Raw genomic sequence first — 19,419 nt, 5'->3', positions numbered from 1 at the left:
CTCATTATATTATTTAAATTAATAAATTAAATAATACATGTACGGAAATGTTTTAATTTAATGAATAAGTTTGTTAATTAATAAGTAATATATCAATTAAGAAAACTAAGTTATTATACTTTAAAGATATGTTGTGCCAATGAATAATTGGAAAAATCTGTTACTCGTAAAATAAATCTATCAGTTCATTAACGTATTTTATGTACATATGTAAATAAACTTTTGATTATATTTTTCACACTTAAGACGTTAATGTGTTTAATGTACTATATAAAGAAAAAATTGATTTATTAGATATAGAATTAAAACATTTAAATTAATTATACCTACCTTTTATTGATAACTGATTAAATAATTATTTCCCTGATTTGGAGGAATAAATAATTTTTAAAATATGTAGTTAAAATTTAATAGTTTATGAATTAAATTTCAATTACGGGCTTCAGTAATTAAAGTATTTATTAAAAGACAATTGGATTCTCATGTATTATTTGAATTAATACTTCCGCGCATTTTTTAATTTAATGAATAAGTCAGTTAGTTAATCAGTAAAGTATTAATTAAGGAAGCTAAGCCATTATAGTTTAAGTATATGTTGTACTGTTGAATAATTAGAGAGAACTATTATTCCTATAATAAGTTAATTTAAAAATTGCAAAGTGAATACACGCAACAGCATGATTAACACACATATACATTTTTTAAATGCAGATTTAATTAATATTGAAAACAAATACTTTACAAGCTTAATTATTATTGTCTGAAAGGTGGATTCTGTATAATTTAAGTAGTATCATTGAAATATATAAAAATTATATAGAATTATATAAATTATTATATTATATTATTTATATTTAATTCAAATTAACATTTGCGTAATTATTTTTATGGGTATCTAAAAAATGGGGCCATCTAAAAACACCAAAAATTTTTTTCTTTTTAATTTATCCACTAAATACGTAATTAAGATATTTAATAATCTCCAGAAGTGTATAATTTAAGTAGGATAACTATTGATATATGAAAGATTATATAGAATATATAAATTAATATTTGGATAATATATTTTTATTATCTAAATACACCAAAAATTTTTTTTTACTTTCTAATTTATCCACTAAATATGTAATTAAGATATTTGATATTCTCCAAAATATTTGCCAATAATTTTTTATTGCACCTCTTAAAATAAAATGGTGATAACAAGACAACAATTGAAAATAAAATAAAATTAATAAAATTTTACTTCGGCTCAATGAATCAAGTCAATAAATTTAGAATATTGTTTTCTGTGCCCTATCTAGTGCAATTTAAGGATATATATAGCTATTTTACATCAACTGCTAGAGATTCTATTTGACCCACTCTAAAATTGATATATAAATGTTGAGAAACTAAAGAAGTTGGTTGCTTTATCATCAAAGTTAAAAACGATATAATTATATGGTTCATTTTCTTTAAATATCGTGGAGGAAAATCATTCAATATTAATGGAAGAATTAAGACTTAGACAAGTTGACACATAGACCAAAAAGTTGTGACGAAAACTGACCTCTTTCACATTATAGTTATTTATTTATGTACTTACCTTTTATAATTACTCAAAACCAATCACATTTTAAAAACGACTCTTTAATATTGTAGATTAAGGTGTGCCAGACATAGATAACGAAATATCCAATTGTACAGAGATTATAAGTTCCAAATTATTAAAGTTACTGTTCTCAGTCGAAATATTTCAATTTTCTAGTAAATTAATTATGTAGTTATTATATAAAACAAATAAATCTGTCGTTAATACCCATTTAGACATTAGTAGTATAATCAAATGTTTTTCATCGAAAAAACAACGTATCTGATTATATGTTTTATTCATTTTCTGTTTGATAATAAACATATCACATTAACAGTAAACATTTTAGCCTCAACTATTTATGAATATAATTCGATTCTGAAAAGCCTATTTACAAACAACGATATTACAATATTTGACTCTGAAAACGTTTTACATCTAAATTACGTGACAAATTGCATTTTGCTATTTATCCTGTACGGCCAACTAAAATAGATATCTAATGGGAAATACACACCACAAACAACCAACTCATACGTTTTAGAAAGATTCATTCAGACGAAGCAATATGGGAGAATAAAACGGATGAAAATTCAATGTGCAATATTATTAAAACGGAGAAAATTTAATACTGCATAAAATTCAGCCAACATGCTCAGGGTGTAACTTGTAATAGGCGGAATATTAAAAAGAAATTTTGTTTAAATAATTTTATTTTAAATAAAGAAAATGTCAACATAAAAAAACCGTAATAATAATGATATAGCATATTACGGGAACTTAAAACGAATCTCCTCTTTTTAGTCACATTTATTTAAAATTTAAACATCTAATAATTTCACATTGTATCGGATGTCTGTCTTACTTGTTACAAAATAAATTAATCATTGAAAAATATCAGACTGATAAGGAAAATGAAAAATCTGATACACTTGAAAATACTAGACTAAAAATGTAAAACCTACAATACAGTACAATGGGATGATGAAAAATAAGACTAACAGTAACGTTTTTTAAAAGGATAATTTATGGGGATACATACTATAGTAAGTGCACAAGATGTACGTTTGGATCACAAAGTATGAAAAATGAAACAGTTTGAGTGTCACCTAAATCTGTGTATCCCCTAAACTAACACCAAATAGAACGAACGACGAGTTTTATATATAAGTACGCTGTTTTCATACTTTGTGAATAACGAGATAACAACTCATCTAGACACGTAGCACATAGGTTGTAGTTGATACAGTTCAGAGGATGCGCAATACTTTCGCACCGTCCGAAAACAAATATATTACAAAAATTTACACAGTTATATTAATTTATAAATATTTATTAATGTTAATTAAAACTTGTCTTGTAAATTAAATAACGATTAAGTTATTCACTTTAATGGCCCGGCAGCCTAGCAAAAAGTTCGAGATGTTGAAAATGTAGATAATGGGCCGGGATGAAACAATGGAAAGCGGAAATGCAAACTGTGGACTTCTTCACTTTGAGGTCATCATGGTGACAAACTCTGCAACAAAATCAATACGCCATAAGTACACATCATTCCAAATCCCATCATATAATAACATAAGATAACAAATAAATACACGTTCCAATTCATGAAAATTATTCTCTCTGTAAAATCATATTTTGATTTAAATCACATGCAATTCATGTTTGTATTAAATGGCATTTCAATAGCAATTTATTTTAATAATAAATTTAACATAATCGATACGAATTATTTTAATAAAATTCCCATGAAATTGGATTGTATATTATTGGTGCTTCGTAAATTGGATATAACGAAAAACCAGTCAAATTACATAAATGTTCGTCAATTAAACAAACAGAAAATTTAAATTATACTTTGTTTCTAACTACTGTTGATAAGCTTTTAGTAAATATTCCAATTTAACTGGCTAACAAGGACCCATGTATGTTCGTTAAGTAAGATTATTTACGATAAAAACACTAACAAACAACATACATCCAACATAACCTGTTAGTATGATTAATAATTATAAGACGTAAGTGATGAAAGTTATGCAGTCAATTTATTTGGAAATGTGCTTTGGTAAATGATGCATTTTTTGTAACAAATACGGGCAACAGAACATCTAACATTAAAAGCATAAAGATAGACAAAGGGTTTCAAGATGTGCGGAGGTCGGTGATCAAAATTCGAACGGGCATGTTCCTAATTAAGCTCAGTTTAATGAAAAAACAGGCCCCTTCTTAGCAAGACACTGTTCTATCAGGAGGAAAGCCAATTAACGTTGTGTTCAATTTTAGATTGGCCAATTAAATACTAGCACAACAACGTGAAAGAGGTTTTTTTTTTAACGAAATGTACGACAGATACGATTTTTTTAGGGACAGTGTCGTTACTATAAAATTTTTGAACGCGGTCAACAACGACAATCTATAACGGCATGCCAACTAAGCACATTCCCAAAAGGCAAGACTACAAACTGACCAGCTCGAAGCATGTGTGGTTGAGTACCGATTGAAAACTATGAGAGCAAGAGCTCGGAAATCTGCAAAGGAACAACTACCAGTCATACCTCCCTGGTACACTACTATACTATAACGCAATTACTACCAATACACACAAAAAGTTATATAGATAATTATATGCCAGCGTCGAAATCGTGATACGCGACAGCGGTAGGAAAAAATGTAGTACACGTAACTAATTAACAAAGTAAATGAAGCAAGTGATTTGTAAAAGAATAAATTAATCGGTGTATCAGAACATACAATGAAAGTTTTAGTAGGCGAATTTTTTCTAGAGTCTCCAACAGTATTTAAAATTAAAAGTTTTGAACAGCTGTACCACGCAAGTTCCAAACTATACTTTTTCTACAACTACAAATTATAAACAATTTAAGTGAATTAAATAATTTTCTAGGAAATTTCAAAATAATTTGTCATTAGCGTCAATTTTATAAACAACTTCAAAGAGTGTTGCAACATTTGCAGTGTAATTTCAAAAATACAACATTATGTTCGAAACTGATTATTTTTTTTTAGTTTCAAAATAAAACGATAATTAAAGTCTAAAACATCGAATTAAAATTAAGTTTTTCAAGACTATATAAAGTGTGATACATTAAATTATCTCCAGTTACCATACGAAGATATTTCTGGCAAATTTTGAAGGTGTTACAACAAAAGTCCATTTGCCAAAATGTATGCAGTGTAATTTCAAAAGTTCAATAAAAAAAACCAACATTAATGTTCGAAACTGATTATTTTTTTTAGTTTCAAAATAAAACATGATTAAACGCTAAAACAATGAATTAAAATTAAGTTTTTTAGAAATATGTAACGAGTGATACATTAAATTATCTCCAGTCATCATATTGAAGATATTTCTAATTTTAAAAGTGTTACCATAAAATCCTTTTGTAAAAATTTCTGCAGTGTAATTTCAAAAAACCAACGAAAAACCCAATATTATGTTCAAAACTAATTTTTTTTATTAGTTTCAAAATGTAACCATAATTAAACTCTAGAATATCAAATTAAAATTAAGTTTTCCAAAAATATATAATGTGCGATACACTAAATTATTTCTAGTCCCCATATGAAGATATTTTTGGCAAATTTTGAGAGTGTTGCTACAAAATCCATTTGCGAAAATTTCTGCAGTATAATTTCAAAAATTAAACGACTCAACCCAACATTAATGTTCGAAACTAACTATTTTTTTTAGTTTCAAATTATTTTCGACCGTGAACCAGTATTTTTTAAATTTAGTGTCGTTATAATTAGTCACAAATGCACCTAACGAATTACACGGCTTAATAGAAATTTACAGAATGTTGCAATGTTTATTTCTAGAACGTACGGTAAACAACGCCTCTTTACAATAGAAAACTGATCAAACATTAGATTAGAACTTTCGATCAAACAAAACGTTTTTATTGCGCCGCAAGTTGGTAAACTTTTTAATTCAACGGCAAGGACCAATCGCATCTCACGCATAATGACAAATTAATTTGCATACCTCGACAAGATCCGCAACATGTGCGCAGCTCCAATTAAGATAATTCGAGTTATTTCCAACGGACATTGCGACGACTGGTTTCTACCAGATATAATTTAAGGAAATTTGATGGAAAAAATTTTCATTTAGCGACCTACAGGCGCCCTTGGGGAACAATTCCCATCGGGATCAAATATCGGAAACACGAATTGAACGAGACCTTCGCATGGTTTATCTCACATTGATTTAAAGACATGCCGTCGTGCTAGTTCTAAAACTAAAATGTAATCTAATTTTATGTACAAATGTATACTTTAATTAAAATAGTTCCAAATGAATTTTAATGAACTCATTTCAAAAATAATTATAATTGTGCAGATCGTCATTCAAATTAGAACATGGAACAAATTTCTTCGTTGCACTAATTAAAAAACAAATTATTATTTCGAGTTCCCGACGTTCCAATAAACTATCTCAATTAGTTATGCAAGATAACCTATTTCAAAAGACAAACACTCCACCTGAAATACAAAACACAACCGAGTACAACCCGAATTAATGAAATCAACTAGAAAAACTTTAAATTTGCGTTGGAACGGAACGTACCTTCGTAATTGACCTGTCCGTCACCGTCGATGTCCGCCTCCCGGATCATTTCGTCCACCTCCTCGTCCGTCAGCTTCTCGCCCAGGTTCGTCATGACGTGGCGCAGCTCGGCGGCGGAGATGAAACCGTTGCCGTCCTTATCGAAGACGCGGAACGCCTCGCGGATCTCCTCCTCGCTGTCGGTGTCCTTCATTTTCCTGGCCATCATCGTCAGGAACTCGGGGAAATCGATTGTGCCGTTACCTGTGACAATTGTGCGTTACTGGGACGTTCGATTTTAACTAGCCCAAAATGGAAAGTGACGTGTTAATTGAATTTTTTAATGATATGCATATAAATACGAATGGTAGAAATGTGTCAACTTTTGTCGACGCCCACGTTTCATGACGTAATTATTAATATTAAATTTTGTAATCATTTTAATAACTCTTCTATTTAATTTTTTACACACGATAAAAACTTTTTGATAATATGAACTACATACCATAAAAAAATCTCAAAATTTCGAGGTAATATGAACTATAAAACATCGGAAAAAAAAATTTTACAAAAATGTTGAATGATTTCTAAATAAGATGCACAGATATTTCGGATATATTTAATATTATCTATTATCTATTAGACACACTATTTACAGTGTGTCCAATGATAGATACAATAAGAGGAGAAATGAACTTTAATTTTTCAAATTTTGGAATTAACTTCAGAATATGCATTCTTTCCAATGAAAAACTGATGTACTTATGTCAAAAAATAATTGTAAAAATTTTTAGGTTATATAAAAACTTTTTTATTTCAAATTGAAACCATAATTTAACTATAAAACATCAAAGTAAAATAAATTTTACAAAAATATATCATTTGTGATACGTTAAGTTATCTCTAGTTAAGACATAAAGTTACTTCTGATAAATTTTGAAATTTTTAATATTGTCCATTAACTTTTAGATACTCTATTATACAGTGTGTCCGATGACAGATATAATAAGAAGTGAAATGGAACATTGATTTTTCGAATTTTGGAATTATCTTCAAGAGAGGAGTACTTTCTAATAAAAAAATAAAATGTAAAATATATCTTAAAATTTTGAGGTCTTATATAAACTTTTTTTATTTCAAATTGAGACCATAATTGAACTTCTAAAACACCAGAAAAAAATAATTTTACAAAAATATATAATTTGTGATACGTTAAATAATTTGTAAATAAAATATAGGAATATATCTGATAAATTTTGAGATATTTAATATAGTCTGCTATTATCTATTAAAAATTTTATATACAGTGTGTCTAAATATATCACAATATATGAAATCTGCATTAATGAGTCCTGTCTAACGAAAATATAACTGATTTGGTTGCAAACAGTCTATTGGATAAACAAAAAACATAAGGACTACCAATAAGAATCTAAAAAGCTTGATTTTTTCAGATATTTTAAGGACAAATTGAGTTTTGTGAAGTTGGAATAAAAAAGTTATTAATTTTAAAAATATTAGAACGTTTTTAAAGTGTCAAAAATAAAGCTACAACAGAAGCCAGTGTTGTATCCAAGGACTTAAAAAACTGAGATAATAGAATTGTATCGAGAACAAATTTATTCAACTTTTATTGACATCTACCGTGACGTAAATATTTTAAATTCTAACACAATCTGCAGTGAAAACATAATGATAATCGGTCACGTGAAATGAATAGAGACGAGCGTCAATAAAATAAAAACGACTGACAGTTCCATTAACTAATTAATTATCTGACAATAAAGAAATGTGCTGACGACCTGTTGGTACTCTAAATCACTGGTTAAAATCTGGTTTTATTTGCACTAAAATAATTCAATTAGGAATTGTTACCACTTTTTCAAATTATTGTGCCAATTCAAGTATTAGATATTAAATTTATTCTGAGCATGTAAATAACAAACAACAGTTGATAGTTGTCTCATACTTTTGCAAAACATGTTTGTGAGAGTTGTTTCGACTACACTTATCTTGTTAAGAAAGCAGGCAGTTTTTGTTCAAATGTCTTCAATTAAATTCATAAATTTCGTGCCTTGTATATGTAAAGAAATCTTTCGTTTCAACAATGAAACAATTATAAATAAAAATCCAGATAATGTATTAGTTCACTGGCAAGATAAACTTGTAATTTTGCCATCTGTTATTGAAACGGTTTGTTTAATGTCTCATCACTCCGGTCTCAGTATATCATTGAAAACACTGTTACAATATTTACAAAAAGTTATACGTTGTGACATCACAATGAAGAAACCACACAGCTACATATTTATTATATAATAAATGTATTACTTCCATTTTTCTTATCAACTTCCTTCCCGATATCGCCGTGGAAACACGAAATATGTCGATTTTTACGAGCCAATATAAATACACGCGACGGAAAATCCATACGCAATAAAACACGTAATGAAAAGTCATAATACGGAACACGATTCGCGCATTTATCGAACCGTCATATTGAACAATTTCTCACGTGTATAAAATTCGTACCAAACTAAAATATATGGGACAGTCGTAAATCGAATTGCCAATTTCGATATGGCACCGAGAGAGAGAGAGCTACTCGATAAAAACCATAACTAATTTCACAGTTTTACCAACAAACGGCACCATTTTAGTATTCAAGTGTGTGTGCACACACTGGTTTTGACAATAGTTTTGGTGTTTGGCGGTCAAGGTCGTTGAACCAAAAATATGTACACCCTAAAAATCTAGAACAAGATATGATTTATGTGCACCAATCAATCGAATTGCTCAAAGGCAACAAGGTGTAACGCTATCACAAGAGTTTACCCTACTGGATCGGATTTTTTTACTTAAATTAATCCACGGTTTTGAATTTCATAAAGTCCACAACACTGAAACGTGTCATGCACTCATTTGTTTGCGAGAATAATAAGGCCATACGTATTTGAAATGCATATTTGCATGTCTGGTTGAATTTACTTAAGATAGGTGGGTTGTGAAATGTTTAAAAGGGTAAATTAATTTTAAGCAACTCGCAATTAGTCTCGATTTTTTTAATGGTAACAAAACAGTGTTATCAGTGCCGAAAATAGACGCAATTTGTAAATACGATGACGTTTGTTTGTAGATTGTTAGTATTCATTACTGAGTAAATAATAATATAAACAACAAATAAATTATAATCAATTTTCGGTGTCTCCCAAGACAAAACATACCTGCATCAAGTTGTTATTTGTGCACCACAATCTAATTAGATTGTTTAAAACATGTGAATTTATCATTTTTAAGCAAACAATTGAATTATATCCAATTTTTGGCTCCTCACAAGTCAGTAAATAATAGTTATTAATGATTCAATTAGACTTTTTACCACATTTCTATTCAAACAAATAAATTTAAATTTTTGCTTCCTCTGAGGACCTACAATAAATTGTTACAATGTGTTTAGATTCTTGAGATGTGATATTTAAGTACACAAATAAATTATAATCAACTTTTGGTTTCCCTCAGAGTATTAATAAATAGTTACTAATAATCTAATTAGATTTCCAACCACATTTCTAATCAAACAAACAAATTACAATCAAATTTTGGTTCCTCTCAGGATAAAAATAATAATATAAAGCCATGGATTGTATGCATCATAATCTAATTAGATTTTTAACAAGTTATTCTAAGTAAAAATTTAATTATCCAATAAGATTTTATTTATTTCCAAAGCCAAAACAAAAATCATTAATATATATACATTTGTGCAACCCAACATTTGTTATTTCTTATCTTGTTAACTATTTATATTGAGATGATCCAAGCACTAATTTGAAGATAACAAAAAAAAACTTGTCTGAATTTTAAACAGTTTCCCATCATAAAATGCTCCATTATTTATGTTACGTGTCATTGTGTATTTTTTTATGATCCAAACAATGTAATTCATGCCGCACTTCTATCGATTTCTACGTTAATGGCAAAAACTGTTTTCTTATATAGAAGCCGCTTTTCTTACATGAATAACAATGAAGTCGATTATAATGGGACTAAAATTAAACAGAATGGGCTTGTGTGCAATTAACATTAATTTAGTAAAACGTTTGTTTGTAAATACAAGGAAAACAAGAGTAATATTGATTTTTTCATAGAAACGTACAAATTTAATTGGATCGTAGATTATGTTGGTGGAAATCTAGAGGCAATCAATCAATACACAGGCACTTTAAGTGGCATTAATTTTATCTATATCTGACTTGGTTGGCGATAAAGCGGGGCCGTATGCAAAACAGGCTGATCCAATTTTATAAAAGTTCGTCAAACAGTCGTACGTGGAAAAAACGAACATGTGTGTGCACAACAAACAATACAAAATGATTAATTTTAACGCTAAACGATGAGTAAGACGGAAAATATTTACGGCAAGTCGATTCGCAATAAAAAGTGGTCGTAAACGTGGGCCCGTTGCGATGGGGTGTATTTTTTATTAGGTTAGCGCAATCTAATTAGGTTATGTGTGCAATTTAAAATTGATCATTAAACAACGTACCATCAGCGTCTACTTCATTGATCATATCCTGGAGTTCGGCTTCCGTTGGATTTTGGCCTAAAGATCTCATTACGGTTCCTAATTCTTTGGTTGTAATTGTGCCATCTCCGTCTTTGTCAAACAGCGAGAACGCCTCTTTGAATTCGGCGATTTGTTCTTCGGTGAGTTGGTCAGCCTAAAATACGGTTTTTTTTTATGTAATGGTTGTCCGATCCGATTTGTGTGTTTGAACGCAAAGTACACCCTAAAGTGTGTGCAACAGGATCGATAAAACGGTGTATTAGGAAAGTCGTCGACAATTAGCCGTTTTTGGTTTTGGCGAGACGACAGGCGGTTTGGACCGGTCGTGCCGGAATAAGTTCCGCATTGCGGCAAAATCTTTGCGACCGGCTAACGGAAACTTCGTCTTTGACAGCTATTTACAAACTAATCGTCGTCAATTTTCTGATAATACGTGCGGGAAAAACTGGCGAAAATCATCGCCGATCGTTTGGCAGTAGTGATGGCCGATAATGTACACTCACCATTTTGATATTTTAAGATTTAAAGGTACACTAAACGAAAATGTCGCCACCACAGATACACTTACAACGTAACACGCCAAAGTGCACAGGCCAACTGTCTTTTCTCGTTTTGTTTAGGAATGACGACGGCGAGGGGAGGGGATTGCTGCTGCGAAACCACTACCGCCAAAGCGCAATAGTGCGGCAACGACATAAACCTGTAAATATTCCTACGCCCTGGTCCGCAACTCGTACGCCGAATTTCGGCGGCACCGAACGGCTCCAGCCCCGTGGAACGGCCACGAAGCCGTCCCTCCAGTGCCATGGTGGCCTAATAATTTAAACATTCACGTTACGGCGGCGGCCGTCCGACGAAATTCGGGATCTACTTGTCGCGGCGTGGCAGGTTCCCGGTTTGAATGTCGGGTGCGGCTTGTTTACAACGTATATTCCAACGAGACGCGCTCCGATTGGTCGACGGGCACCTGCAATGCGTCAACTGCCGGATGAGGCAGCTTTTTCGCACGCGGTTTACTCGCGCCGCGATGCGTCGCCTCTTGGACGCCTATTGCTTATGTGCGGGTGCGGCAGTCTCTGCGACACCTAGAAAACTGTCGAACCCGCCGTTAATAACCTACTGCATTATTCAGGAACGTCTTTTACTATGTACGCGTCCGGTGCGTAACTATTTTAATTTTAAAGTACAGTGTGTGTTGTAGCAAGCGTGGTTTACGCCGCCCCGGAACGGTGGTTGCCTTCGCGGCCCTCCGCTCCTCCAGCTCTGGGTCTTTCGGCATGTCCCAAAACGTATCGATCTCTATTGCTTTCGTACCAACATTATTTACTATGTTTTTAATAAATGACAAACTGACATTTTGCCCAGTTATTAATTTCACTTTATTTAAACTTCAATTTATTTATTGATATTTAAATGAAAAAAAATTAATTTAATAAAAACTTTAAAATTCATAATTATTTTTTATTTATGCAAATTTTTCTGTATTTTAAAGTAGATTTCATATTCTGCACCTTAACAAGAATAAGAATATTTTAAAATTTACTTTAATGTGATAAAATATTTTTTCTACTAATTATAACTACTATATTAATTCATTAAACATTTAATTGATATGTAAAATTTATGAAATAAATATGTATATTTAATTTATTAAAATGATAATTTACACATGTGAATGCATTAAATACGAATATTTTGCCAACAAACATGTTTTAGAGTGAAGCTCTTTAAATAGGTCAAGGACGTTCCTTTTCACCCTAACAAAAGTATTTTGATACTATACAAAATATTAATTAAGCTTGAGGACACACATTGATTTAGTTAACAGTTTACTAAGCAATAATTTAAAATATTAACAAATTTATAACAAGTAATCCATGTTATATTTAGTTTTAGCTAATATAACTAAAGTAATTTTCTTAAATGCTATTTTCCAGGGAAATAGTACGATTATTTATAATATTAATCAGTAATGCACACCTAATTAAATAAAATCAAAATATTTATATTTTATATAAATAATTACCCTATAATAATTTTATAATTCTTTTTATACCTGATAATTTTTACTTAATTCTTAAACAAAATAAATAAACATTTTGGGTGGTTACAAATATAATACACATTTAAAAAATATATACAGTAGTGGTCATAATTAAAGTAATCTATTTAAATGTTTATTCTAGCCATAACTATTTTATTTATTGTAAGCTGTGAAAATAATATTAATTTACTGTTGTTCTTTTATACAAAATTATAAAACTACTATATTCATTTTATATAAAATGTTACAAATATTTTTCTGAATTGAGCTGGACATAAATACAGCAACTTCAATTTTGAAAGGGATTTTTAATGATGAAATTAAAATTGTATAATATCCTTTTTGTTTTATAATTTAGGTCCATCTCCATGGCACAAGCTTCTTAAATTACTGTGATGAGTTCATTTAACTTTGTATGTATTTTTATGTCGTATTTGGTTAAACCCCCTTCCCTTCCATATTTTCTATAGATTTGATGTCTGGACATTGGGACGGGCAATCAGTGTTTATACACTTCTAACATTATACACTTCTGGACAAACCCTAGGGTATAATAGTTTAAATAGCAAATAAACAATAATTATAAAAAATAATATTAAAATAAATGCTCTGTATATTAAAATACAAAATAATAATACTAATTCCCAGTGAATACTACAGTTTATTTCGATATTATAAATAATATTATAAGAAGTAAACAAAGACCTAATTTTTTACCATGATATAAGTTTGGAAATCTCTTAAATTTCATTTATTTTGACCGTCTATCGAATTAAAAATATTAGATTTAATCATGGCAAAGCATAAGCAAATCCCAATGGTCTTACGAAAACAAATTGTAGATTTTAGAAATGAGGGTATGTCGTACAATCGAATTTCTGAAATTGTTCTCATCAATGAAGAGACCATATCCAAAATTGTGAATAAATTTGACACTTGTGGATCTGTTGCGGATCATCCCAGAGTAGGCAAACCTCGCAGTACGGATACAATTCTTGATAGGCGCATAAAGAGTGTGATTATTCATCAAGAATCACTGCAGGGTAATGTTCAAATTTTGTCCGCCGTGCCTGTGCAAAGAAGACTTCGGGGCTGTTTGGAGGAAAACACGCAAAGAAATCCTTTATATCAAAGAAAAATAGAAAGAAAAGGCTTAGTTTTGCAAGAGAGCATATTTCGAGATCTAACAAAAAGTGGAGATTGATGTTATTTATTTAAGTATGTTCAATTTGTTTGGAAATGATGGTATGAGGTTTGTAAGGCGACCCACTAGGCAAATAGTTCCATGGAAAATATCAAATACCAACAGTTAAACGCAGTAGGGGCAATGTTATGAAATAGGGCTGTTTCAATCGATATGGAGTTGGCCCGTTGATCCATATTACCGAAAATCGATTTGTTTATGGAAACATATTCAAGAACCACATGGTACCTTTCGCGGAGGATAATGCCAATAAGATGATTATTTCAACAGGACAACGATCCCAAGTATGCTTCCAAGTTTTGCCATGGCCTTTAGAATCAGCAAATCTAAACCCTATAGAACATCTTTGGGATTATTTAGAAAGAAACATACGACAGTACACAATAGAAATAAGATAGAGCTGCTGAAAGGACTACAAGTGGAATGGTAAAAAATACCAGTAAAACAAACTGATATTTATGCAACAAACTATTACTACTACTATTACAAACTACTCTGGTTTTTGATTTATTATTCGAAAATTAAATCTTTAAATAAGGTTTTTAAACTTATGTCCAAATAAAAAAGTTTAACTTTGTATAAAATTCTATTTTTCTTCTTAATAAAAATGAATAATATTTCTAGAAGCATTTTTAATTCCTTATATAGGATATCGAACAGTAATTTTATTTAAATCATTCATTGTTTATTAATTATTCGAATAATAAACAACTCAATTTTAGGGTTTCCAAACTTTTATCCAAGAATATAAGTACCGGTAGTACAACTCATATTACTGAACAAATTTTTATTAATTCCTTATACTGGATATCGAACAGTAATTTTATTTAAATCATTTATTGTTTATTAATTATTCAAATAATAAATAATTCAATTTCAGTGTTTCCAAACTTTTGTCCAAGAGTGTAAGTACCGGTAGTACAGCTCATATTTTTAATATATTATAGTTATAGCTATAATTATGGCAACTATTGTATTTATTAAATAAGTTATAAATAACTAAAAGAATAAAACATATAAAATATTGAAATATATTTGATATAATTACTGAACTAATTTTATAGTAAAACTTATGAAATATCTTACAATATATTTAATTTTAAATTTTGTGCTATTTTTCTGGCCACCATTATATATGTTGTAAAACCAAAGTACACATGCTCATGATATTAAATTAACTTTTCGTAATACAAACTTGCCTTGTTTGCAGCAGATTAAACCCTAAATTAAATTTTAATTCAAATAACACTAACGTATCACCCAATATAAATAATAGTTAACTTTTAAACATTGCAAATTGTTCAACATCTGCCAACCAAACATAAATTTTAGTGACAGTTTATTTTAGAAGGAAAAAACCTAAAAGCATACATAATTACGTTGAATAAACTTATCTTAATAATAAAATCTTGCGTCGCTCGTAATCCGCGATTCGTGTTCGCGACTTTGCATATTTCAAATTCCTACAAAAAGTAATTTGTCTTTCACCCCCGTTAGCAAAAATTTATTCAAATTCGCCGTTCAAGGACCATAAACTAAAATAAATAAAAAAGACGTATCTTATCTAGATTGACCTTAAAATGCGCAGGGAATTTCGGGGTCCCGATATACGGAAGGACTTGAGCTGCAGTCCCAGTCATGTCGCGAGCTACGTCCTTGATCCTTTGAACGGGCTCGTAACACATTTCGACGTTCCACCCTGTACGGCCCATCGCTGTTCGCCCCATTAATTCCCATCGCATACCGAAAAATTCCAACCGTAAATAGAGCTATTGCGCTTGAAACGGGTTCAACTCGCATGTTATTTGTTAATCACGATAGTTGACCCGGCTATATTTACCTTCTTACAAAAGGGGGTGTGTCCGTCGCTTTTGATGCATCAATAGCAGTCACGGCACATCTTACAAAGGGTTTAGCATACGAACTTTTTCGACCGGAGTTTATAACTCAAACAAAGGGGCTCCTTCTTTGGAAGGGTTGATGAGACTTACCAGAAGTGTTAATTATTAAGACAAATTTTTCATTCATACTTTAGTTATGTTATGTAAAGTGGTGGCCAGAGAAGTAGCACATATTATTATTTATTAATAATAAAGAAATGTGCACCTCTAATTAAATGCAATCAAAATATTTCATTTAAAATATTGACACTATATTCTTTTTACGATTATTCATTTTCTACCCAAATTAAAATAATTTCTATTTAAATTAAATCTTAAACAATAAATATATATATTTTTTAAATAATTTATACATAATTTTAAAAAATTGTTAATATTTTGTTGGATTTCTTTTGTTCGTTATAACCCCCTGTAAATGGAGAGGCACAGATTCAACGAGATGTCGACAACGGTGGTTTCATATTAAATTCCATGACATCACATTGAAAATCTCATGTTTTCTGTGTTTTAATCGAAACATCCAATTTCAGACTTTAACCTGGCCAATCAGGTACTTCAACTTCTTATAATTAATTTTGAATAATTTTGGAGGAATAGCTTCGGATTATTATCATCCATAAATATCCATGTAAATGGTAAATTGTTGACAAATGGTTATATTCATCAACATGTAACCAATATTTTTCTGTAATAGTCCTATACTATGGTCAAAAAAGGTACCCTAGACTTGTTTCAATATTCTTATTTAATACCAATTATTTCTTTACCGAAATACATCCTTCCAATCCAAGTTTTGTTCATTCAGTCGACATGTAATTGTTCTGCTAAACACTTTGATATTGTTTGTCATAATTAATTCATTCTTTATTTGTCTAGAAGAAAAAAAAACGATTTCGTTTACTGATTCTTCCAATTCTTAGGACGTTTTCCTATTTTCTGTTTCATATTTGTTAATAACATTTTTCAAAAGCATCTTAAGCTTTCGACAACGTCTTTAGATCTTGATTTGTCATATTAATTATTATCAATCAGATGAGCACTAACAGACCCAAGAAACTGCACACATGTCAGACAAGACCCGATTTTGGCTATTGGACGTCCTATAAGCCCAAGGACAATTTTAAATCGGTTAAATGATGCAAGACTTCCTTGCAGGAGACCCATAAGTCGACTACTTCTTCAGCCTGCCCATCGTGTAGCGAGATTAGCCTGGTATCAGGAAAGAGAATTGTGGCATGAAAAGTGGAATACTGTGATGTTTACAGATGAAAGTAGATTTGAAGTATTTAATGCTAGAAAGTCAATTCGACTCTGGAGAACTCCAAGTCAAAGAATAAATCCACGTTATATGCAGGAAGTTCACACATATCAAGGTGGGCCCATAATGGTATGGGGTGGTATTTTTCTAGGAGGTAGAACGGAGCTCTACCTCTACAACCGTCGCATGACCGGTGAAATTTATGCAACAGATAACATCGTTGAACATTATCGATGGAATTTGGACCAAATTTTAAATTTTTAGACAACAACGCTAGACTGCACAGATCTAGAGTTGTCCTCAACCGCTTAGAAAGTCCACAAATTGAGTATCTGCCCTTACAAGTGTTCAACCTGATCTGAATTGCATAGAACTTGCTCGGGTTATGCTAGGAAGATCATTAATTGCTCACCAGATAACGTAGGGTACAAGCTTTAATAGGAAATAGAGTTAGAATTACACGATATTTAAAAAAATGGAGTATTTTTCATTTTATGTGTGGGAACAAAATTCCCTTTGGTTTAATTTCTTATTAATATTTAATACAATTCTACTATTACAAATTTAATTTTTAATAAATAATCATTTAGTTCTGAAATGAGGTAATATACTTAACCATTTGCAATCAGTTTAATTACTGGAGAAATTTTGAATTAAATCCTTTTTATAAAATATCCACACAATATTTAATTTTAAATTTAGTGTTATTTTTTTGTATATAGACCAACTAACTATACTTTAATGTTTTGTTTATGTAGGTGTATACTGATTTGCAAATATTTAGAATAAAGATGCTAATCAGTTTACAATATGTTGTTACAACGTAAATTTACCACATCCTTGTTTTTATGTTATAATATAAGTTAGTTTTAAAAATTTCCTTTTGAAAAAAATCCAATTACTTAAAGTACGTCTCATTACTTTAAATTGCATATTAAATTAAAATTAATCTTTAATACTACTAGTCAGTTGCAATTAAACTTCAAATCAACTTCATTAAATCAATATCGGTTTTATCATTATTTTATTTCTAAATGTGAACCTTATATGATTTTTTTTATGTGAGACATAAAATATTTTTAATTAAATTTGTAAATTAACTAGATAATTTTTTCATAAGTCAAAAATAGATTAGACCATATTGTCATAAACTTATTATTATTTTAAAATTGAGAAAAATTCTGAAATATTAAAAATTTCACACTATAAATCCACGTTACAGACTTTGTTTATTGGCTGTATGATGATTAAACAAAATGGCATGAAATACTTAAAAATGGAAAATAAAATTTAAATTATTACAAGTATTTGCGTTATCATGTTATTTATATGACCATTGTTTGTCATTAAAGCAGAATAAATAAAGCTTTTTACAGAAAAAAATGTATATATAATACAAAACAAGATTTTACGATAATGCATAAAGAACTTAAAGCATAAAAATACATTATCAAGAAATAATTTTAATATTATAATAATTTAATCTGACTGTCGTCATTAGGTATTATTATTTACGAAATAAATATTTTATCTGACATTTTTTTTATGGATATGATCAATAGCTATTGATCATCTGAGATAATTTTAATGGATTAGTTGTCAAGTTAAACAATCACGTGTAGGATAATAGTACCTTTTTATGTAATCAGTTAAGCGAAAATATTTGTTGCAATATTTAATTTATGTAGTATAACACTTGAAACGCTTTGAAGGTTTAAACAAAACGTAATGTTATATAAATAAATGTCTACAGATATCAGATTGTACAATAAAATTTTGATCAAATTGTAGGTCAATTTTTCCTCGCTTTCCATTGTTCGGGATTTAGGTCAGCAGTGTTGAAAATTTCAAGTCGAAATCGCGACGGGGCTGAAATTAGGGGTGCAAGGGGGAGGGTAATTCTCGTAATGTATGCGGCTGGGGAAGAGAATTGAACGACGAGTAGTGGTGTATCGGTGAAACCTCTCACACTGCGTCTTATAAAACGGCTATGGCTTCGTTCTGCCCGGCAAAATTGAGAGTTAATTACCTAATGTCAAGGTTCGGTTTGATGTCACATCGGCCAAAGATAAATTAACACTTTCCTGAACAAGTAAAAAAAGAGGACGAAAACAAATTTAAGGATGTCTTGCATTAGATTGATTTCTTTGAGGGAACGTTTAATGTGTTCCAATATTGAGTCGCTTATATTAGACTTTAAATGTGATGTGGTGTTTTAACTTGATTTCATTTTCCTGCGTGATAATGACCACGTAATAGTTCCCTTTAAATAATTAATTGACATAAACTATGACGTCAAATA

At 30.1% G+C, this 19,419-nt stretch overlaps 1 protein-coding gene and 1 long non-coding RNA gene across 2 annotated transcripts; one reads left to right on the top strand and one right to left on the bottom strand.

The window, feature by feature from the left end:
• Positions 1-1,854: 1,854 nt before the first annotated feature.
• Positions 1,855-11,361, bottom strand: LOC109594426 (calmodulin). Its single transcript, XM_020009642.2, has 4 exons — positions 11,214-11,361; positions 10,690-10,864; positions 6,165-6,407; positions 1,855-3,092 (listed from the first exon to the last, which is right to left on the bottom strand). The coding sequence occupies exons 1-4, from the start codon at positions 11,214-11,216 to the stop codon at positions 3,064-3,066; spliced, it is 450 nt and encodes a 149-aa protein (XP_019865201.1). The 5' UTR covers positions 11,217-11,361; the 3' UTR covers positions 1,855-3,063.
• Positions 11,362-11,526: 165 nt separating this feature from the next.
• On the top strand, positions 11,527-12,065 carry LOC109594416 (uncharacterized). The gene is made up of 2 exons (XR_002191214.2): positions 11,527-11,858; positions 11,900-12,065. It is a non-coding gene; the product is annotated as an uncharacterized LOC109594416 (long non-coding RNA).
• The last annotated feature ends 7,354 nt before the right edge of the window (positions 12,066-19,419 follow it).

This window comes from Aethina tumida, chromosome 3 (assembly GCF_024364675.1).
Source record: "Aethina tumida isolate Nest 87 chromosome 3, icAetTumi1.1, whole genome shotgun sequence".
NCBI lineage: Eukaryota > Metazoa > Arthropoda > Insecta > Coleoptera > Nitidulidae > Aethina > Aethina tumida.
Note: the sequence above shows the minus strand (reverse complement) of the source record. Positions and strands in the feature narration are given on the sequence as shown.